Raw genomic sequence first — 24,740 nt, 5'->3', positions numbered from 1 at the left:
AGTATCAGGAGTAGGCCTTACTAATATTACATATAGTTTTACATTATCAACAGAATACTTTTTGTTTTGTTTATCCAGGGCTTTATATGTTTCGATACAATCTGATGATGTAGCCTTTGCAAAGTCCTTTACGAAGTTCATATTTCGTAAAAGTTACAACGCATGGCATGAGTCCCTTTTATTGAGAATTCAAGCGTTTCCTTCCCGTTTGACATATCTTGGTTTCTCTGCCAAAATGTACACCTTTAACAAAAAAAGGATGTATTACACACACAAGGGCAAAAGAAGACAAACTAATTTGCAGTCTAGCGAGACCTAAAATAACACAATTCGTGTGTTGATGTGTACCCTATTTTTTCTATTTTTCCCCCTTTTTTGTGGGGGGTGGGGTGTGTGTGGGGCCTGTATGGCTGATGGACAGACGGATGGATTCATCGTTTGTAGAGACAATACCTCCCTACTTCATTGATAACCTCTAATGCAAAGTCAGTTTAGGTTGGAAAAGAAGCATCTAACGGCCAGATACAAAGAAAACACAAATGACAGGTAAGCTAATAGCAACACAGGGAGTCAAATGACCGAATATCATAACATTCAGTTTGTTTCAGATCACCATTCTGACAATAGCAGCTTCTAAACATTTTTGAAAGATAAGATATATATACTTTTTCTCCTTACATGGAAACTAAAAAAGTGCAGTAACTGAGGTCAATAATATAAACACTGATTAAATATGACATTTTGTAAAAAATGAAATACATGAAAACAAAAAACCCAAAACATCTTTCAACGCAGCTGTCCATCAAGAACATATAGTAATATTTACATGGTATTTTTTTGTTTGTTTTCTTTCTATGTATTTTGGAGGAAAATAATACCCTATTACTTTCTCTGCATGTTGTGGTATTATCTTAGTTCTTCACCAACATTGGTTTCAAAATGACATGAAATTGGTCTTACATTGCCACTTGTACAACTTGTTGCGTACGATGATTTACTAGTATGATCTGGAATGCTATAGCAACCTAATATGAGTCAGAGGGACTGTTCCATTGGCTCAAAATGAAATGAAAAGTCATAATCATGCTGTCTGTAACCACAACTATGGTTGCAGCCGAATAAAAGCAGCGAAATATTTGGACCAATATGTCAAGCAGCCTTCATTATCAAATGTGCATGAGTAAAAAAAACTACTGTTGATGTGTCTTTTGTGACGAATAACAACACACAAAGCTATTGTAGCAGTCGTATCATCTAAAGAAGTCAATTGGTGGGGACGGACACCCAAGTTCACAATACTGAAAAGTGCCGGTCAAAACAACCAAGTGCACTTTTTACTGCAGAGACAAATTAAACGGTTGAATTCATTCTTTAAACACAAGACCCAGCAGAGAGTCATAGCCTGGACCTTTGATCATATTGTGACTGCAAATGCTGTGTTGACATATACATCCAAATGTCATTTTCATGTATAATCGTGTTGCCTGCGGAGCTACAGCTGAGAAGGGGGGGGGGGGGGATGAGAGATATGTGTGTATGCATTTGTGTGTCAGATGTGGTCTCCTTCCACCTGTACTCACTCTCACTCAGAGCCGTGGCAGATATCCAGCCCTTGATTTCTGTACTCTTGTGTGGCTGTGCAATGCTGTGCGATCAAAAAAAGCCACAGACTCCTGACTACATTCTGAACAGGGCTAGGATCATTTTATTTTCAGTTTAAACATTGTTTTTGATCAGTGCTTGAGGTAACAAAGTTCTAATCAAGCCCCGTGAGGGAGGGGTTCAGACTGAAACTAAAATCACCCCAACCCAAAGTGAGGTGTTAACGATGACATTCTTTAAGTCGTGGTCATGTCGTATTTGTCTTGGGCAGTTGGGTGAAATGGGAATGAGAAGTGAGGTTCTGGGTTTTTTTTAAAGTCCTTAGTGCATTTCATATCTGGTGATGTGAACACGTGTTCTCTGAAAGTATTATGCACTGACATTCAAGTGTGAATGAATGCTATAAAGACGTCAGCAGCAAGGCAGACAAAGCTGTCCAACCCGATTAGATATTATAATGTGAAGATGGCAAGTAGCAGCAAACACAGTAGCAGAAGCCATGCTTAAATTGTTTTAAATATGCATTCAGGAATTTTGCTTTAAGTATAAAATTGTCTCAAGAAATTGTGTGTGTAGTTGGGTCAACAAATAGTTGACGTTTGCGTGTGTGTGTGTGTGTGTGTGTGTGTGTGTATTTGTGCATTATATTTTGGCTTGTGTGTTGAATCTGTGGCTTGAAACGTGACTACATGGCTGTCGCATTCCCCACCAAGCTAGGAATAACCTCAATAGCCTCTGACGTGCCTGTGAAGAAACACACTGTACTGAAAAGAGACATACATACAGAATGTCTGACCAGTTTAAAACCAGGAATGATATAAGCTCCTCTGAAAAGATGTTGAACATGCCTTCAAAGTGTCTGAGGATTATTTTGTCTTGATTTTCCTTCATATTTGCAAAACACAGAGCCAACATCAACACAATCCCCCACTTCCACATTTTGAATTAACTTTGGTTCAATCACATGATTGTAGAGCGAGGTCACTAAAATAGACACTGAAACCAGCACACAACTGAACAAAAGGCATGCTACCTAGGCTTGGTTATATTTTTGTTTCATTATTTTTTGTGTGTGTTTGTTTTCCTCCTTTGAAAAAAAAAGAAGTCTGTTTCATGTAACTTATTTATCTTTTTTCTCTTTGCTATATATGTTTGTTTTTTTGAATGATGATATTGCAGGGGTTACTTTCCTTTTAGCTGAGAAAGGAAGTTTACTGTGGAGTCTCATGGGTCCCATCCTCTATTCTAGATCTTTCTGTGTGATGTGGAGGCAGAGACATTTCAGCTGGTTGCGGTTGCAGTATGGATGGAGAGGTATGCCTGTTAAGCAGCATGTGCAGGAAATTTGGAGGCCGAGAGGAGGACAGAGGAGGGATCTGCCTCGGCCACTCAGGCTGTGTTGTGTTGGAGCAAGGGTCCCGGGACGTAGAACAGAGGTCCCTGCTCAGGTTGGTCACCCGAGGGAGTGGACGTGTTCATCCTTTCTGTTCTCTATAGCATTCCGATCCCGACAGGAGCACTCATCCCTTATGTCACAGGACATGGGGAATGGAATCACCTGGGTGGGAGAGAAAAAAAACATACTTACATTCATAGAGTTGTCACTTCAAAATAAAACAATTGTCTCACTGCTATGGTTAAGGTTTGGCTGAGTACATGATTCCCCCAATGGATGTAATGGTGCAACAGATCAACAGAATTATTTTCTTAATGGAACAAATTGTCATGCGATCACATTTTTTTTAAAGATAAAAAATTTATATTTTTTAATGTCACAAATATTTTTTCTTTCTGTTTGACGATATATATTAATATACAATATTTCCAGTAGTTGATGGAGACTATATTTTTTGCAAATATCTAACAGGTTTGATATTGAATCAGTGTGTTTCTCATTCAGCCATCTGTCTCATTTTAGGTACATATCTCTGTGTACACCGTGTACCTAACTCTGTGTACACCGTGTACCTAAACTGTCAGGCACTGAAGCCTCCATAGTGTTGCTTATACTGGGTTATCAATTAGAACGACGAAGGACAAAACAACTGTGTTGAAGTTACACTCCAAGAAAATAATGGACACCTGCCAGCCAATGAGAAGCAACAGTTATTGTCATATGTATGTGACACTCTTTTTTTCCCTATAGATCATAAGTTTACCATAAGTCCTAGTAGGAAACGTGCATTATGCATTCATAAGACCTATAAAATCACATAATCTCAGAATATTAGAGAAATCGATATCCTAGTCCCTCGGATAGTCTGATGTCAAAGGAAAAATAATAGATAGGTGAGAATAGCACCGGAAGATCACTGGCCATTGCCCCTGGCGTTTGACGTCACTGGATAACGTTGGCAATGCGTCACCAGCACCAGCTGCTGCTGCCTAGTCCCTCTTGGGGGGGCCTGCTTCAGCTGTTTGGGTACACAAAACGTGTCCAGGCCAAACAAGGAACACATGTGGTACTGGAAGGCAGGCAGCAGACCAAGGGCATGTCAGCATTTGTGTCCTGGTGGCTTATCAGATCCGTCTGTGGGGGCCTGCGGTGTCGCTTTTTCTTGTTAGGGCTGAGTGGTACTGCCTTTTTGGAACAAAGGATCTCTGTATACAATGTAAAAGTCACAACACTGCTGGCTACTGTTACCAACACAGCTACTTGACAGTCTGCCTCGTGCCAAACAGCGTTATTAGTTCAATGTTATTCGTGAAAGCTGTCTGGCTGCTATGGGAGGAGTGGTTTCCAGGGGAAGGTCATGAGGCTATTATCTGAATGTGGAGTAGCTGCTGTATAAATACTACTGCTGTAATGCCGTCAAACAAAGTGCATCATGAGTTCGTATCATCTGGAGGGGTTAGTCAGGTAGTTACTAAATGAATTAGCATTGGAATGAGAAAGAAATTAGAATCTCCCACTAAAAGATGCATCCATAGTGTCGATTCAATTGCAAACCATCAAATTTTGTTCAGCTAAATAGTAATGCAATCGTCATTGTGAGTTGTGACAGGCTGCTTATTATGTTATGTAAAATAAGCAAAGCACAGACGTTACGCAACAGTACTAGAGCTAAAACAAGTCAAAAATTGACACGAACAGCAGTCTCTGAGTTGAGATTTCTGTGTTGGTTTAAACCCTCCGACCTCCTCATTCACCCGTCCTACATTGACTTTCTTTGTCTTTGTGCTACATAAGTTGTTGTGACCGTCTAATAATGACGCAGATGTGTTCAAATAGGAGTTAGTCAAAAGCCTGGTGTGTCCCATACAGACTCTAAAGGGGGCCTTAGTGTGTCAGCATCAGAAGCCGAGGGTCACTGAGCTACAGCAGCAGAAAGTGACGGGTTGGGTGAAGGAACGGGCTGACCACTGAGCCTAATTGTTGACTGATTTTCATCGAAAAATACACAAATTATTTAAAAAAGGAGCACAACCCTTTAAACTGATTTGACAAAAACGTGCCTGAATGATGGTGCGTTACAAGAAGATTCTGACCACCAATTGAACAAGAAAGTGAAAAGAAAGAAATAATGATGTATTTAAAAAAAAAAGAATTGTTCAGCTCGAGTGTTTTAAATCTATGTTCATCTAAAATCAGATTTAAAAACTGTAGAATACAGTAAAAAATAAAGTGATGAGCCACCACCAATAGTTTGTGAGAGTGGAAGACTTGTAGACAGCAGGTCTGTGGAATGATGGGGGAGCATACTAGTCGCTGAGGAGTAGTGACGCAGGTTCTCCTTTGAAATGGGGTATATAATAAGTTGTTTGTGTGTGTGTTGTTCCTAACGTGAGGGCCAGGTGGGCAGTGCCCAGACTCCTCTGAGAGAATGAGGCCTACATGTGACGACTTTACAAGCCTCGGGCCGGACACACTTTTAGAAACAGCTGTAAACCGAATGAAGTGTTTCCTCTGTAGCATTTTGAAGCCAAGAACACGGGGCTCCTCGCTCCCACATGACTCATTCTCAGTTTAATTACACTGTCTCTCAGGTTCACACTTTCACCATTCGAGTCGCTTCCTTACTTTACCGTGCTTTATTACTCCTCTCTCTTGGAGCTCTCATCCTCACTACCCCTCCCGCTGCACATCACTGCCCCGCTGAAGCCACTTCTGTTTGTAGCTCTATCTAGAGGATGATGGTGGGTGGCACATTTGACATGGTTTCCTTTGGCCTTGACCTCCAGGGTGGCTGGGCCAGCTGCCACATCTGGCCATGACTTGAGGGTTCTCTCTCAGGGTGGCTGGGAAATGGGACTGGCTGGCCTTGTGGGCCTGGGGGCCCTCATGCTGCCCCATGTCCCAGGGCTGGAGGAGGACTGGGGGAGGACACCCACTAACAGCAACATGAAAGCCCTTCTGAGGAACGCAGACCTTTCCAGAGCCCCATCCTTCCATCTCTGGAACAGGTCAAAATAACAGAGTTCCTCTCATTTATGTGTGTGCAGTATGTGCATGTCAGCCTGTTCTTAAAGGGAAGAAGGTGTGTAAGGAGCACAGGCCCGGGGAAAGAGGATCTGGCTGACATTGGGGATGCATGCACTGTTTATTAGTAACAGTTGTTATTCGAGTGAATTGTAACCAGAAACCTGTATGTCAGTCTTCAAAACATATTACGAAACATTTCAGGGAATGCAGTACAACTTTGTCTTGTGCTTTTCACATGAATTAAAATGTATTTTTCTACCTAAAATTGGATTATCTCTGCACACAAGAGTGAGGGAACAAACAATGCAATTGCAATGCAAATGTTTCCGCAAGTGTCATACGAGCCCGATATGCAACATATTCATTAAAATGTGTTGCTGGTTCGTTTTTTCTGGCGACTCGGTTTGCCAACACCCTAAAAAACTGTGGAGTGTGTGACGACCAGTGTGTTATTACTTTTGCTCAGCTGGGTCGGAGAACCCTGTTCCTTCCCTCACATTAACCCCCCCCCCCCCCCCCCCCCCCCCTCTCAGGTGCATTTTACCCCCTCAACCCCTACTCCCCACACACAGATAGAGAAATACCGTGACACAGGAACCCCCCTATTGCATGTGCGTGCCTGCTCCCGTGTCCATTTCGCCCCTTTAACTGCCCTGGCAGAGCCTTGGCAACAGGAAATAAAGTCGATTTAGCTGCCTGCTGAGGTTAAAAAAATGAAGAGCTGTTGCTGGCATGTGGTTTTGGCATCCTGTTATGTGAGTGTTTACTGCACAACATGTTTAGTTTGAGAAAAAAAACTCCATCTTTCTATCTGTAATAGCTCCAAAAGATGGTTTATTAGAAATTAGATTTGTTTGGATTCTATAGAAATAGGTTCAATGTAAATTTGATAACAGCCAAAAGCCCAGAGAAGAAAATTACATCAGCTTAGACACAAACCGGCTTAGACACAAACATCAATCGTGACACGTAGTAAGTCGCATATTGAGCCTAGTTATGCCAGACTGAGAGTTGTAAACAGGGGTGAGGGACGGTGAAGGATCTAAGCACTAGCCCAAGACAAGACCACCACCAACATAGACAGGAAACCCCGACAGGAATATTCAGAAAAAGTTGTTTCAGAGAGGCCAAGCTTCAAGCATCCAAGAAAGGAATTCCTTCCAAACTAGGGGGGGGGGGGGGGGGGGGTCTCTCGCAGGCAACCCTCAGAAAGTTAAACTCAAGACCTTGCCTCCTCTCTCCCCTGCTTCTCCAAATTCAGCCAACAGCTTGCAACTATTAAGGGGAGATCCTGTGGTGACCTTACGTGGAGCCAGTCCTTGCACCTTCAAAGCTCCTGGGGTGGAATAATACACAGCAAATCATCCAGAACTCCTTAATACACAAATCTCTATCAAAATAAAAGAGGAGAGCAGCATTTGCTGGGAAGGGGAGAGAAAATAAATGAGCAGCTGAGTTCCATTGCTTTTCACAACTCTACTCCTTTTTCTCTCACTTATTCAGCTGTTATCAGGATTCAACTCTAAGTTGACATGAACAAAAATGAAAAATAGGAGTAGCAGGAGGATCCTGGACTGCTTTAATAAATGATACCTACAATAGTATTTAAGCTTTTTTGGGAAAGAGTAGAAATTGCTCAATTGTTGTGTCTGGAAAACATTTTATTACATTACAGAAAATATGATTATCGTATTAGACGGTTGAATCATTTCTGAGGCTTGGAGTTTGATGTTGGGAAATGTAATAATAACTTATTCAACTTACTGAAGCACTGAAGCAACAGATGTTTTCATCAGTGTGTTGCATCTTTTCAATCAATGGACTGTGGAAATGATGGTGGTATGAACAGTTGGTTTTAGGTCACAGAGTAAACAAGTTCGGCAGATTAGGACTTCTTAAAATGGACTCTTAGACGGACTAAAGGAATAAAAAGACGTACGAGTCTTGATGAAGAGGGAAAGTCTGTTGCAAAATGTTGTTTTGCACCGTTATTTTCCCTTCACCTCATTATCAAAGATCAGAGGAAAAGTAGATGTAAAAGTTTTTGGCAGAGGAACAAAAGAAAGGTGTGTCTGTGTGCATGGATCATATCATATTGTTGTTCTCGTGAGCTGTGTCACAACATGCTGGGGACTACAACACTAGCAAGATTCCCGCTGAGTTACCAGACCTCTTGTGTGTGTGTGTGTGTGTGTAGGTGTGTGTGTGTGTGTGTGTGTGTGTGTGTGTGTGTGTGTGTGACAGAGACTGTGAGTGGGATTGAGAGTGAGAAAGAGAGAATGTGAATGAGTATCTCTGGCAGTGAATGAGTTGGAGAAAGATTGAATGAGAGTGAGAGGGGGGAAAGAAGGAGAGAGCTGGATGGCTGGTTTATCCACTTAAGTACTGTTTTAGCTAAACACGACACCCATTCGTTCCTACTTTGAAAAGGGATTTGTCAAAAGACGAAATCATTTTCTTGAACAACTCAACTTCAGCTTTTGGTAAACATTACTTAACAGGACTTCCTGTTAACAAAAAACAGTTTGGGATGGTTTTCATTCCTTTTGTCATATATTGTGCTTTTGTTTTGCTTTTGGAGGTTTTTATACAACTCCGTCCTTGTCCGCCTGCCATGCATTTGATTAGATTGGGGAAAATCAAAATCAGGTGCAAAACACCCTGTTTCTGTTATGACTGCCTTGATCATTTAGGGATGATGTTGAGGATATGTTTTTCCCAAGATAAATCCACAAATAAATCCAAATGCTTACGCGTACCAACATAAGTTAAGAGGAAATTTAAACGTGGACAAAAACACAATATCCCAGCAATAAAACAGGGTGGAAGGTCATCTGGGTAATCATTTAAAACTGGCATTCAGGTTAATTTGAGTTTCATTCATGTACGTTTACATTAGCCACGGCATAAAGCAACATGTGTGTGCAGGCAAGCAGCATCAATTAGGCAGTCGTCTTACAAACTAACAAGCAACAGAGACTAAACATCTGGCTTTCCTCTGCTCCTATATCGATTTCACATATCAGCTTAATTCCTGAGCGTTTCCTTTGTCTCTCTCTCCCACAGTTGCTTTCCTCATCCCTTGTTCCTGGCAGCCGATAAATCAAATTATGATTGGCTATTTCAAAGCAATTTTTCGTATCTTTCTGAATAGTTTCCAGGGGTCCTAACAGTACTGAACCAGCCAGACTGCTTTCTTCAAATAACGGCAGGGTAAAATGCCTTCAAGTAAAATTTGGACAAGCAGCCTTGAGTTCTTGAGCCCAGCTACAGCATGATACTTACTGTATAATACTTACTGTGTCATACTGCAGCGGCCCACTGAATATTTCAGTAGATGAAATAGAACCCAATCTGTCTTTGCTGGCATGACAGAAGATAGTATGAAGTAGGTAACTTGATCCTCCATACGCCTGTAGTTATTATTTCAGCAAACTGCTAACACCTGTTTCTGCAGACACTACTATTGACCATCGGCATGTAGCATCCTTGGCCTCGAAATACAGCAGCAGTAGACCTGGGCCAAATTCCTCTACAAAGATTAAACAACAACTGAAATCACATGTGCCCTTAAAAAAGTCATCCCTTAAAGCAGAAACTATTTTTTTATTATTAGAAGGAAGATAAATAGTTAGAAAATAAATATTGGAATGGTGTGTTCTTGTATGATTGACGTCAGCTGGAAGACTGAACGGGGGAAGGGGAGAAAAACTTAATTTTTACTGTAGATTACAAGCTATTGAAAGATGTTTTGTGTAAGCAGTGGTATAGTAGAGTATATTTCCACACCAACATCTAAACAGCCTAATTAGCTGGCCTAAAAAACTATAACCTAGCCTGTAAACTGACGTTTGCAATGTACCTTTCCCTGTTGAATGTTTGTTTGGTCGCTCATCAAAAGAAATAAATCTCCAAACTTCAGCAAGCTATGTAGTAAAAGTACTTTTTGTACTCAAATTACTCAAATCATGTTGCTCTGTATGTCTTTATTAAGGAAAAACACATTTGATGCATTTTCCTTGCGTCCCTAAAGTTATTTATGCGCACCAACATTTTCAGCTTGGAGCACATGTGCTCTTTAAGAAAAAGGTTAGCATCAAAACCCTGAATAGTTTTCCTACTATTCCTTGATTTCTTACACCCAAACATATGACGTTCAGTTAAACTGACCATGCACTTCTCTGATGTAAAACCTAACAAATCTTAACGCTCACAAGACTAACGGCCTGCTCTCCTTTAACCCAGGCGAACCTCTTGTTGCTGCAATAATTTAATGGAAGCTACCCTCCTATTGGGGTTTGCCAGTAAACGTGAGTTATGCAAGTTCTGGCGGAGCCCCTGAACTGGATTTTGGCCAAAAGATGTGGAGATGAGATAGCTTCAATCAACAGCGGCAAAACCACTTCAGGAGTTAGGTCACTTCCCAGTGGGCTGCTCACCGACTTTCCTGCTGCTTTTGAACTTGTGAATAAAGACAAAAACAAATCGTGGCCCTCTGGACCTCTTTCTAGCTGTACGCAGGGCATGTATGTTCATAGTAGCACAGTGCAACAGTATGTTGGTGCAACTTGAGTGATTGGAAGCTTTGCAACAGGATAGAGGACATTCATCATTCGTGCTGTTACCGTACCGGTTTTTGGAGTGGCCAAAAAAGGATGAAGGAAGGCTCGCATTTCAGCAATAATTTCTCACATTTTATACACCAAATTATACTGCCAGCGAAGAAGACCTGATTTGATAAGAACAATTCCGTAATAGATTTGCTGAGAAGCACAATTGATTTCTGCTCAAAATGTCCCTGACTATGACGATCAGTAGTTTTACTGTACGATCTGTACGGGGAACACTAGCTCAAATTATATTGTAAACTCATTTTTAAACTCTCAGAAATTAAACCAATAAATAAGTGTTTTTCTTCTGAGGTTAGCTGCAATTTTCAATTTCATGATCATGTAAAATTTAATGTTATTTTACGATACAACTTAGAAGAAAATGAAAGGGAAAATTGTTAAATGTACTGTACATTGATGTCTTGTTCAAACTCTGATCAAATCTTTTCCTTTAGAGGTTTTGCTGGAATTGTCGATGGAATCCTGTTCAGGGATTGACCCCGACTATGACCATGTAATAGGCGATATCATTTTATTATATTACTAAATTGAAAACTTGTCCGCCTTGCATAAAATATGTTGTGGTTCTAGTAAATCGAATACATTGTTCCTTAAAATGATGTCTATTTTTTGTTTTTTTAAATATGTAAAAAACCTGATTGGAGCCAATTGGCCATGGTCATGATGTAACGCAATCAAAGCTAGAGGCCGCCCACCTATACCTTAACTTTTGCACAATGAAAATAAGAAAAGAAAATGTATCAGCGGTCTCTGTCAAATTTTAGTCTGATGTGGCACAAGAGAAAGAAATACACCAAATTGTGCGGTAAAAACATTTTTAGGGTGGAGGTAAAAAATATTTGCCAGATCCAATTTTAAGAGTTACATGCAATAGTGCGTGACCACAGAAACAACTACTCTACCACCTCTCCTCAAAAGGTACGTCTGGGTGCTTGTCAATGATATTGAGCCTTTGGGAAAACAATGTAAATGTGACCTTTTAAAAATGATGCAGCAGCGCTGTTTGAAAAGTTTTGAAAAGTTTCCCGAGCGAAAGCCATGATCGGTCTATTGCCAATGTCTTTCCAGAAAAATGTTTAAAAAATGAACAAGTAATGAACGTCAAATAAGCTGTCTTTGAAAATAAACTGTGAGCAAGAAAAGTAACCCGATTATTTATGTCCTCATGGCTTTGAACCCAAAACCCCAAAAAATCTGTGAAGGTGGACCGGAAACAATCCTTTGTCCCCCTGAGAGGAAACGAAGAAGCTCTCCCGTCAGACACACTGACACAGCCAGGGAGACACATAGACCGTAATATAAGCCCAACCAGACATACAGATGGATATGCCAGGAGGACAACTTAAGTCCCTTGCCAGATTCACAGAAACAGGCCAGGGCCACAGAAGCAGATGCTGCTGCACAGAAGCTACAATAGACGTCCAATCAGTTCCTTTGCCAGCAGCTGGCTGGAGAGAGACAGACAAAGCACCTCCCTGAATTAAGAGAGGTACTACCACAAGGATGACAAAACTTAATACGACACAGCTGATTGAGTGCCGACAGATGTGACTTTTGTATTAATCACACTATAGAACAAGTAAATTATAATCTAAGTTCTTACAATCATGATATTTAGTCTCTGTGATAACTGAATTAGATTAGAACCACTTACCCACATTGGGTAATGAGTAACTTCACATGAATGCAGGCACAAAAAGACAAATATAGACGTTTTCCACATTAGGAAAGTGAATATAACGAGTAGTTGATGAAGTATGAATACTCCTACTCTCTTGGATGTGATATCAGTAATCTGTCCACCAGCAATCGAAAACTGGACACAAAGCAAATGAAGGAAGGATTTCTTTAGAGAAGTTCCAAGATGTTAGACACAGCAGTCTTCAACCGTATATTGAGTCGTGGTTCACATTGAACGTACCTTGTGTAGGTAGAAATGATCATTTATGAAGCTTGACACATGGCAGTGAGAAAATGAAAAAGTCCAAGTGGGTGGTTCGGCACAGGGAAAGGGAAAAATTATCACATGTGGGAAGTAGGATTCATTCCTAAACTTTGTGTGACTCCAGAGTTGGGGAACAAACACTGACTGTTGATCAGTATGACCAGGACCCAAACCAACAACATCTCTTATAGTCTGAAGTGTGAGATTTATTCTGAGGCACAAGCATGACACTAACCTTCTTGGTCTTGACAGTGGATTGGCAGCAGTCTCCTCCGTCATAGTTACAGAAGGCTCTGTTGTTGATCGAATCACAGTAGTTGTCTCCCATGAATGGCTGTACCGGACAGATCAGGGAGAGATTGTAATCAGTTGAAGAAAGTGCCACCTTTAAAATGGTTGATGGTAAAAAGGGGACTTAACAAGGATGCCTTTTCTTCTAGTGGTACTTTCCTCCCGAGCAATTTCAGCAATTTCAGGATATTTTAGGGGTCTCTGGATAAATTTGCTGATGAATCTCATGCACTAAACTTCCCTCATCTTTCATTGTGACTTTTTAAGCCCTTAGTGGGAAAAACCCGTAAATCTAACTGAGGACACCATAAACTATTCACTTCACAAAACACTCTAATAAGGTGATTTATTGGGTTGGCCCCACCCTCGCCACTTGGGTTACCAGTCAGGTTATCCAACTGGCATAAACTGAGTAGATGAATTCTTCCATCACGTGAATTGGCATTCTTTCACATGTTGTCTTGTCATGTGAATCCAGCATTTTTAGGGGAAACACATGTTTAGCACATGATGAAATGATCACGTTTGTAGGAGGTAATTACTTCAGATTACATCAAGCTAATAAGTGTCAATGAGCTGATACCAGATGGCCATTTGGCAACAGCATTTTAAACCGGCTTACAAAGGTCTAAGTGGCTTCTGTTGACAACCACCTGCGCACCCTGTGCAGGAGGTTGACCTCAGCAACTGGCAGCAGAAATGTCTTCAATGCGGACAGTTGCTTGCCAGTGTGTTTAAAAACGACTGTACTTTTAACTTGAACCACACACGTACTTTTAACTCTGCCATATTTTCAGAAATGTTATTAATATGCCCAGTCCCTGCCATATCAAGTAATAAACTAATCAGCTGCCCGTCCCATCTCAGTCCTACCTGGAACTTACAAATTCAGGAGATTTAGTCTTCACCTTCAGCACAGGTTGTGGTGTGTTGGAGTGTTTTACTTGTCCTGCATCTGCCAATCCATTGTCTGTCCAACTCCATTGGCCGAGCAAAGTTAATATTTTATTAAACTACTTTTAGAGGCTATTAAGACTGAGGTTACTTTTTTTTTTAAAGCAAACTATTTCTTTGAGTGCATTACAAATTGGAACAATCTGGAATGTTGGCCACTCTAAGCATCTCCACTCAAATCTGGCAACATAAATCAGGCACATTTCTCATCACTCTGTTCGGTTTGGGTCAGAGAAAGTGGAAGGACTATTAAGTATTAAAGTGTCTTATGATAGATGAGACTATTACCCCACAAAAACAATGACAAAATCAAAAATCTAATTCAGGTCGATTCCTTACCTCACATCCTTTGATGCAGTGGAGCAATTCTGGGTGTGGATACCATTTCAGTCTCATTGTACAGACTATGCTCTGAAAGAAAAGAGAAAAGTTGAGGTGAAGTGTAATTGTTGGAATGCTGTTAAGCATTCCAACTATTGTTCTTCGAATCTTTATTCAACTTCTATTTCTTCCGTCGCACCTCTTCTTCTCCTTCATTTTTTAAGCTACAGAAACCATTCAACTATCAAAATGTGCAGCTCTTTCACCAGAGGGGTGCTATGACTTTTCATATTTCTAACCTTTAAACTTTTTGAATTATTAAGCTTTTTATTTTTTCAATAGGATCTCTATGGAGAATATTTTCAAATGGCTTCAGGCACACCGGTGTTCGCGATTGAGCCAATTAGTGATGTTGATAAACACACAGACTCACAGACACACTCGCACATACACTCCTCTCTCTCTCTCTCTCTCTCTCTCTCTCTCTCTCTCTCTCTGTGTCTCTCTCTCATACAGTCATTCAGGTCTTAGGGATCTTTAGAGGTATTTCCCCCCTCCTCCACCCCCCCCCCCCCACACACACACACGCCATTTTAAAATAAAAGCCCCACAGAATGAATCCTAACTGAAATGCTTGTGATGAGCCTGTCATTTAATAACCGGTTTGTGTTTATCTAACATTATGATTCTGTCTCCTCTCCCCTTCTCCCCCACACCCCACACCCCATTTGAAAATAAAAGCCCCAGAGAGTGAATTCTAACTGAACTGCTTGTGATGAAGCTTGTCATTTAATAACCTCTGTTTATGTGTGTCAAACATTATGATTATGTCTCCTCTCCCCCTCCCTCCCCCACCCAGCCCCACCCTTTCAAAATAAAAGCCCAATGGATTAACTGTATGTAAATATTTAGCTCAAAATTAGGCTTTTTGTTGAAATAATGAATGCTCTTACTAATACTGCGACAACTACTACTGCTGCTAATATTTCTAGTACTACTACTACTACTTCTACTACAACTTTTGCTGTTGCTATTACTAGTGCTATTACTGCTACCATCAATATTATTACTACCACTACTGCTGTTACTACCACTACTACTATTACTTATACTACAACTGCTACTACTGCTATTCATGCTACTACCAGTACTAATACTACTACAGCTATTAGTATGACTGCTACTAGTACTACTACTACTGCTACTTCAAATACTGCCATTACTTTTACTACTACTACTACTACTACTACTACTACTGTTATATTAAATACTACGACCACTACTACAGCTATTACTACTACTACTGATACTAGGCTACTACTTCTTCTAAATACTAATACTTCTTCTAAATACTAATACTTCTACTACTAATGATACTTCTACTTCAACTACAACTTCTACTGCTATTACTACAAATATCACTACTTCTGAAATGTGTTTAAGCTACAGAAATTGTTCAAATATCAAAATGTTCAGCTCTTTCAGGAGAGGGGTGCTTTGACTTTTCATATTTGTAATCCTTAAACTTTTTGAATTAAGCTTTTTGCAATTTTCTTTTGAATGGGATCTCTATGGAGAAAATCTTCAAATCCTGTTATACTTCAACTTTCAAAGCCTTCTTCTTCCTCATACTTTCAGCTACAGACACCATAGTTAGACATTTCAACTAGAAGGTTTTTCAGCAGTGCAGTTGAAATGCTTTCGCGCTTCAACATTTTTCAGACAGATAGTCTCCCATTTCTTAATTTTCAGCAATTTTTTCACAATTAATTTCATCTTTCAGCATTCCAACGCATTTTCAGCAGGAAATGCTTTTTCTAGTTAATTAAGTTATACTGGTGCTTTCAGTGGTTTGGGTTATTCCCCATATGAACAGCATTTAACAGCTTTGCCAAGAGTTCATTTTTACCTGCGTTTCAATCCATATAATTCTACATGAAAATGCATACACCGGTACTATGCTATGTATTCATATAGTGTGTGTGTGTGTGTGTGTGTGTGGTTGTCAGGCATATGGGCCGTTGTACAGAGTATATAAGTCTACTCGAGCCAGCAGGTGGAGAAGGGTTTTGTTTACAGCACAAGTGTGACCCGAGACCGGTATAGTAGTGTGCACGATCAAAAGTATCATCCGCAGCAAAGGACTGTCCGACCTTAGATGGTCCACTCCTCAGACCCCCCCCCCCCCCCCCGTGTCCCAATATCTCCCAAAGTTGACGTGCTTTTCTTTTGTAGCTGCAAACTAAGGTATATTTCATTTCAGTGCTGTCAGCAAATCAATGCAAAAAACAAATATGGGGGGTTGAAGGTGGAAAGAAAGAATGACATAGCATCTGAGGATGACTGCGATGTAGTACTGCAGAGCAGAATGCAGGAACGTCTGCGTTGTGTGTGAGCATGTGTGTTCTGTGGTGAGGGCTATGATGGTTAGTCCATATATGGTGGAAGATTAAGCACATTATTATTTTGTCTGATGTGAAACTTTTTGCAACTACTGTGCTTTTATTCTCCTTTTTTCCGTGCTCTGCTATGATGATGTCATCCAGAAACTCTTTCTCTTCTCCTCTCTCTCTCTCTTACTCTTACTTACTTACTCTTTTTTTCCTCTCTCAGCAAGGCCGTAAATCATGATAATCCATGATTGTGGCCTGGCCTCACCCCTCACTACATGTAGGATCCTCACCCTCTGAAACCTCCCCGGGGCGCTGATACGACATAAAAATAGATCCCTATCTCAGCGCCACCACAGACGAGGTCATGTCATGTAGAAAATGACTAATTCCACAGCAAGCTCGACAGGGTAATTTTGCTGATAAAGGGGGAGAAGGGTGCTGGGGGCGCAGAATTGTTAGAGATAGAGGGACAGGAAAAAAAGAAGAGGAGGAGGTGGAGGTAGAGAAGCAGGGGAGAATTCTAAGTGGGTCACACTAAGAACCAAAATACAACTAGTTTAAAGGCAATAAATCAACATCACTTATTAAGGTGGGCAACATTAACCTCCAACTCAGCAAAGTAAAACTAGAAAGTGTAATTTGGAACAAGAATTCTCTTTTAGATACTGTATGACGAATCCCAATCGGGAGGAGAGTTTGGAATCATGTTATGACAATGAAACTGTCCAACATTGTCAAGAATGATGATGATTGCATTGCATAGGCAGCACTCTCTAAGTGGACCATAAAGGATCCCTTCTTCTTTGACATCAGTGTAAATTGCAAATGTTACGTCCTGCAAATGATTACATTTTGCCATAAATGCACATTTCTGTCTGCTCATCATTTGATAATGGATGATTGTGATATTTTCTACTGGAAAAGGTGAAATGTGTGTGTGTTTGTACTCTCAAATGAGTCTATTTGAAATCAGTCAGTTGACAGGTAGTGGCACAGGACAAAATAGCACATACACAAGTACATACCAGCAAAAACTTTTCCTCCTCCAATCTTCAAATCCTGAAAACCCCTCACCCCACCACCCTCACTTCTCTGACTTCTCTTATGCTATCCTCTACCCCCAACAGCAGAGCCTCAGGTCTCAAATTACTACTGAGCAAAAATCATATCAATTACAACAAATCCATGAAAAACAGATCATTTCATGTCCACGTGGCTCAAGCCACCGCTCTCTCCTGACATCCACCACAAAAAGCTGCTGACTCAGTGCGACTCTAAAACAAAAACAAAAGGAGTTGTAGGAAAAAGATATACTGTGAGAAATACAATGTGTTCCTTTACTTGGCCGTGGCTTTTCTTCTGGTTACAAAACATGATGGTATTTAGTCTCTGACTCGACAGCTAAAAGGACGTTAAGCGGACAAAAAAAACCAGGAGAGCAAAATTGGAAGAGTTGAAGAACTCCACCTACACACAGACAGACACTCATATACATACCATAGCCCATCCACACACCATCCAAGGTGTACAGTTCTGTGTTTAAGCAAACAGTACATAATCAGTACAGTCTGTAGCTGTAATCTAAATGAAATGAGGTCACCAGTGAGCGACTTAGGTTGATTTCAGAAAATGACAGAAATTACTGATGATAAGGTTTTACAGCTTGGCCACAACGGTAGTGTTGTTGTCGTTTTTTTTTACGTTTCATTTTGCTTTTTCACGACACGTTATTTCTGGATCGGACAAATAACTGGGAAACTGAATACTAAAAATGTCGGTGTAGGGACAACACTTAATTCCCAAAGGAGCTTTGCAGGTTTCTGTTTCCCCGAGAAGGTAGTTGAATATCATATTGAGGACATGGACACAAAAGGGCAGCAGCATGTTTTCACACTTCCAGTTAAAAATAGAATAAAAATGTCTGAAGGGTTGCAACGCTGGCATTTTGCACCGTGGGTAGCAGGATGTAGACACGATATGTGAAATTCCTTACAGGAGAGTGGTGGATCGCAGAACTTTGTAAAGTGCGTCTGTCAGAGCTGCGAGGTGGACACAAACACACGTACTAACTTACTTTGACTTTGTGCGGGTTCCTCCAATGCTCTACAAGTACATTTTCTACTGTCATGTTGCTCGGGAGGATCACCACGTCGTTGTTGCCCTCTCTGCACATCAGCTCACACTCCTCACCTGTGTGGGTGTGAGCAAGAGAGAAACAGAGAGACAAAACCAATAAAAGTATGCACAAACAACACCTAGATGCAATTCAAAAGATATATCCTTCTCCCCCCTTTACACTCAAATGATTATGAGACTGCGTGATATTGAACATGCTCGGTTGTTTTACAGTGGTTTAGACATTATATTGATTCTCATTCAAATGTTTACAAACAGTAAAAAATGAAAAAGGAATGAGTAATGTGAACAATGAAGAATACGAGCACATTTAACAACAGCTGTGAGTAATATGAACAATGAAGGATGACACCAGCAGTGAGAAAACGTATACTTGTTATATATTCATAATTTGTGCATACAGACCTATGCCGTGTCCTCGCTTGCATGAGTACTGTAGGCTATAATGGAGGTTTTGAGGTAAAGAACACTGGCCTTTGCTGTGTGCGCACAGGCGGAACGACCCTGTCCAGTTTCCATCCTTTCTACAACGGATCACATTGGACCCTGCGCCCTGAAAATAACAAATACAGATACACAAGAAAACAATTACACATACATATTGGCAGGCAAACAGTAGCAGACCAAGAACATGAAGATGGCATCCCACTGCAAAGGGGGAAATACAATCCAAATTTGATCAGACATCCAACCCACAATGCCTTAGAGGCTGGATAGATTAAAAGGTGTATACATTTCAAAAGTCTGTGGCAGCTGAAAATCAATCGCAATCTAATTAGTTTGGCGTCAAATTGAGTAGGGCTAAGGGAGATAGGGAGATAGGGAGAGAAAGAGGCAGGGAGAGGCAAGTTTTCAGACAGTGAGGGCAGTCTAAAAAGCCTCAGATAAAAAGAGGACAGTGAGTGTTTTGGGGAAAAGGCTCCATTTAATCACTCATTTTGCATCGTGTCAGCTAACACGAGTATATTATACCTATCTTTACAATAATTTGCTTTAAACAACCAATATTTAAAAGAAACATGACTAATACTCCTTTGTGAAGGGCCACGGTGCTTAACACTCATCAAATACAAGTGCGTCTAATTAATTATATTCACTACTTGTGTCATGTTGAGCACTAAAAGGGATCAACAGTGAGGACGCAAAGACGGGAGAAAAAGAGAGAATGTCTGATTTTTTTTTTATACACATGACTAAAAGACGACATACCGGTACATACAGTATCGGTAAAGCAAGAATAGAAAGAGAGGAAAGAGCTGGACAGACCTGCTTGCATGGAGCGTGCAGCAGCCTCACCGTATGGGCAGAGCCTCCTGTGGCGGCAATGGCAGTATTACCGGCAGGGTCAGTGCAGTTGAGTTTGCAGACGCTGTCAAAGCGGAAGCCATCAGTACAGTGATAGGAGCCGTGGAAGATGGGAGGTGGGGCATCACAAGTCACGGGCTCGCATGCTCCCTCTAGCCAGCTGCCGTCCTCTGTGCACTGGCGCTTGAATGCACGCCTAAAAGGAAAGAAGAGGATTAACATTTAGACGTGTGGGCGTTGTGTAACTTTAGTTTAGTTTATATAGAGGTTGATATTAAGAGAAGGTGTTTAAGTTGAACTGATTCCAAGACCTACGGTACATTAAATTGAAAAAAAGCTGTCTGATGAAGAATCAAATTAATAAACAACCATTCTATGTCTTTCTTTACCTCTTAGGTTTGTTGCTGACATGGTAGCCCGGCTTGCACTTGTACTTGCAGAGCGTGCCCACTTTGAGGCCGGTCTCGTTGCAGCGCTTGGTCTGCAGAACAGCATTGGGTACGGGAGGAGGGGCTGGGCAGCGAAGTTCACAAAGAGCCTCAGGGAAGGACCAGAGACCATCTTCTAAACAGGTAAGAGAGTTGTTTGTACCTGGAGAGAAACAGAAGACGGGGGTAGATGAAACATCTGTGTTGATAAGAGGACAAGAAGGCAAATAAAAACATATATCATGGCAATAGTGATTCAAAAGTTGAAAAATCACACATGTGCACCGAAGACCAATAATTAACCAGGACCCTAATGTGTATTAAATGTGTAAAACTGAAGGCAAAATCATTTTATTTATCTGTTAACCTTTAACAATAAAATTGACTTCCATCCAATCTCAGGAATCCTAAAGACAACAGCCTGAAGATATGTATCTCCTCATACATGTGTCTACGTATCTCACCTACGAGCTGGGCAGGTTGTCGACACTGAAAGGTGATCTTCTTGCCGTAGGTGGTGCCATCAGGGAAGTCGAAATGGGCCGGATGGACATGGTATTTGTCTGGCACACCACAGTCCACAGGCTCACATGAGACCTGTTTGGTCCACTTCCCATTGGCACAGGTTATAGTCACTGCCGTATCCGACTAGCAATAAGACAAGACATGAAATCAGAGTATCAGATAGTGACAGATACAGCATATGGAGTGCAGGCACATTCTTAAGTACGCGTGATTCACTTTTGCATTGATATGACAGATTTATGTCCCACACACATCCTGAAAATCACAACAGCAATTCAGCACTCACTCCAACAAGTCTTACACAAGTCTAATGTGTAACCTAACAAAGCTTGATCCAGCTTAGTTTACTGTACGCCAGTAAGCCTCACAGGCTACCCAGCAGCTCAATTAACTGCTGATAGCATTTGTAAGGTCAAGTCATGCCACTCAGACAACTGATATCCAACAACTGCACAATCAGCCCCGACACAAAACAGATTGACTTTGGTGGAAGTGTGACAACACACAAAGAGGGAATCTTTCACAACTGGAACACCAGCCTCTGAGGATTTATCCTCTTTCTAAGTTTCTGCGTAATTACGATACTTATCAGGTAATGCCATGCAATCAATCAATTTTGCATTTAGGTGGAAAACAAAAATATCGTAAAATAAAGCTTGTCGGTTTTGCAGACAAATTAGTGCCATGATTGCAGTTTCTTCTTAAATTAGCTAATGTCCCAAACTTTGCCGCATGGCCTAATGATCAACTATGGAGTTGCCTGTTACCAGAAAAATAAATATTCAACAGAAAAAATATATATTTCCAGGGATTCTTCCTGTGCAAGCTTCCCAAAAATCGAAGTAGACTGCGTCACCTTTTCAAACGTACAAAGTGCATCCTGTGTGACTGGGTCCTTGAATGTTGTTGGAATGTGGGCGGTAACTCGAGAACCCAGAGGAAATCCACACATGCGGAGAACATGAAAAATCGGCAAGTAACTGACTCAGGCCAGGAGCCAAACTGCCGAAACACCATTCTACTATGACAAACAAAGACCAGCTCAAGTCTAGAACACGGTGCAGGACCGAGTATAATCAATGAACGTCCCTCTCATTCCTATAATGGACCTATCATTGAGAACAGACCCTGATTGGAATAACAGCCATTCAGGTTACTGCTGAAGGAGCTATGACCTAGCAAGGTCTGACTGAGGCTTGCAAAGGCCACATGTCTTACATTAAGTCTGTGTGTGTGTGTGTGTGTGTGAACTCAATGTTTATACACCCTGTATATGAGCAGGTAACCAGAGAAACTAAGAGTGACGTGAACATTGTGAATGGTACGGAAGTAAAGCTTGGGTTGGCTTGGCTCCATTCGGACCGAAGTCGGGAGATAACTGAATTTTTTTTTTTTTGTGTTTTTGGCAGCGCATTTGACATATAGATTGCTATCGGAATGTAATGACAATTTGAACAAATATGATAAAAACTATTTTTGAAGTCGTTAACCAACCTGAGAAACCAAGAAGCACCTGGAAACAGAATTGGCAACCATTTCAAAAATGCCTCTTGTTCCTAACGTTTTTCAGTGTAAACATGTCCTGGACTTCGGTATATTTCCTATGGAAAGCTGATTCCTGCAAATGAGTTGGCTTGTGACATGATGTTTGCTGAGATGAGATCAAAGTGGGCAGCCACTGCACAATCCAAACCTCAACTGTTTTCATCCTCTTCCATTAAAAAGCACCATGTAACGCAATAGGAATGCTTCAATTGATCGCAGCGCCAAGAAATCGCACAACAACGCTGCGAGAGCTCAATCATTTTGACTTTGCGCTCTTAGAACATAAAAAGGCAAACCTGTGTTTGAAAAACAACAGTTAAAGGTATAGCAAAACATGGTATTATTTACAGTATGTATTCACTTTTCTACTTCCTGGCTGGAAGGCAAGGGACGCGAGGCCGGAATGAGGTCTTAAATCTGATATATGTTATGGTTCATTAATTGCATGGTCATAAATGTCCTCTACATTCGGCAGATCCTTACGAGCCGTAATGCAGCACCTCTGGATCAACTCCAGCTCTTAAGCCAGTGCCTCGATGAAGTTCGAAGGCAAGATTATTTTTAATAGAGCACCTTATATGTATAGCCTATAGAGTGGCAGAAAACTGGAGCACCCACAGAAAAGCCAGGCATGAGCACATCGTGGCTGGCTTTTCTGCATTTGGGCGCCAATAAAACATGCACTTGAAAGTCTTTCCTTAGCTGAGGTGGCTGACTGCCCACTCAAATGAACATGACCAAAATAATGTGTTGATGTGGCTCTTAATAGCCCTTAAATTTATTTGAGATATAATGGTTCAAATTCTACCAAGAGTTATATCTAAATTCCAACATTTTTGCCTTCGCTTTGATAAGATCTGAAGTGGGTGTTTTGGTCATTAAAGGAAAGTGGATGGGACATCATATGGCGGGCAGGTAATTGTGTTTTGATGGGATTGTTCTATGATGGACAGCTGTGAAGCCTCTCAAGCACTTAAAAGGAAAAGCCAAGGTGAAATAAAACTTTATAAGCGCCAGCCCGAACCATTTCAAACAGAGAGAAAGATAGGCAAAATAGACAGCAATAAAACACCCATATACAAATCAAGCAAGTGTGGGAAACAGATTTGTTCTGGAGATAGCACTGTCTAAGAAGGTGGTGTTCCCAGAACCACTTTGATCACTGAAACAAGAATGCTATTGGCTGATGAAGGGAGACGAGGTTGTGCTTCATGCTGCACTTTTCAACCTTTGTGTCTATGTGTATTTTTAAGCACTTTTGTGGAAAGGAAAGATGCAAATTAAGAAAGACACACTGAGGGGGATAGAGACAATCTAAAGTTAAGTTGTTTTTGTATTTCACTTTTGTTACTTTTCTGTTGTTTTTACATGTGATTGTCAATTATCTCATGTGATGGGGAGATGAGAGCAGATGTACCCTGAGAATCTGGCCAGATTGAGTTACTCCTGGCCCTACGACCAATTTCTATGACTGTTTGACATGAAGCACATTCTCGGTATTACATTTGATCTCAAGATGTGCCCAGTGTTTCTTTCAAATCTCTATTTGTCTACATCTGCCTGCAATCGAACGGTTTAGTCAGTCACAGCTGTGTCGCTGTTCAAAATGTTGCATTCTATTGAACTCTGAAAACAAAGAAGAGTAGATGTCGAAAATGATGGTTTCAGTGATTGGACAATAGCAACTTCAGTTTACAGTAAACGGCGCCCAGTGAGACTGGGTCTTCCTTCCAACTTACAAAGACTTCTACTTCCCCTGGAGGGACGCACAACTTGAAAATAATATTGCAGAGAATTGTTTCACTCTTTGAGGAAAACAAAAGACTGGACTTGTACCAACAAGCTAGGAATATTAAAAAAAACTCTTACTGTGGCAGACAGGGTGAGTTAAAATGATTATGGTCATGGTGGTGGTCGTTTTAAACATCTTTCAGTCTGCACATCGACTTTTTTTTTTTTAACTATTGGCATGTCAACTCAGCGCAATGATTCACTTGTCCTTACTGAGCTCAAAATGATTTCGGAGCTCAGGGAGAGGACGTTAGCATTTCTTGCATAGCATAATTTATTAAAATCAAAATCGAAATGCCAATTTGATATTAAAACAACAAAAAGGACCAGATGTCTTTCAATGAATAAACTCTCCAATTATGATGAGTTACAGAGCATGGCCACAGCCATATGAAAGATGGGAGAACAAACTCATTGGTAAGGTCAGAATCCTAAATACCTAAAAAAAAC

The 24,740-nt window shown here is 40.8% G+C and overlaps 1 protein-coding gene across 1 annotated transcript in view; it reads right to left on the bottom strand.

Moving 5' to 3' along the window:
• Positions 1-2,958: 2,958 nt before the first annotated feature.
• The window catches only part of pappaa (pregnancy-associated plasma protein A, pappalysin 1a), a gene marked incomplete at its 5' end in the record, with an annotated part of 78,850 nt that continues 57,068 nt past the window's right edge, over positions 2,959-24,740 (bottom strand). The window contains 8 exons of the mRNA XM_079290165.1: positions 2,959-3,160; positions 12,837-12,935; positions 14,186-14,257; positions 18,635-18,750; positions 19,102-19,249; positions 19,993-20,197; positions 20,391-20,592; positions 20,894-21,077. Coding sequence (XP_079146291.1) covers positions 3,056-3,160; positions 12,837-12,935; positions 14,186-14,257; positions 18,635-18,750; positions 19,102-19,249; positions 19,993-20,197; positions 20,391-20,592; positions 20,894-21,077 — 1,131 coding nt within the window. The 3' untranslated portion in view covers positions 2,959-3,055. The remainder of the gene's footprint in view (positions 3,161-12,836; positions 12,936-14,185; positions 14,258-18,634; positions 18,751-19,101; positions 19,250-19,992; positions 20,198-20,390; positions 20,593-20,893; positions 21,078-24,740) is intronic.

Source organism: Melanostigma gelatinosum (genome assembly GCF_949748355.1).
Source record: "Melanostigma gelatinosum genome assembly, chromosome: 18".
NCBI lineage: Eukaryota > Metazoa > Chordata > Actinopteri > Perciformes > Zoarcidae > Melanostigma > Melanostigma gelatinosum.
This window is presented reverse-complemented; position numbering and strand designations above follow the sequence as displayed.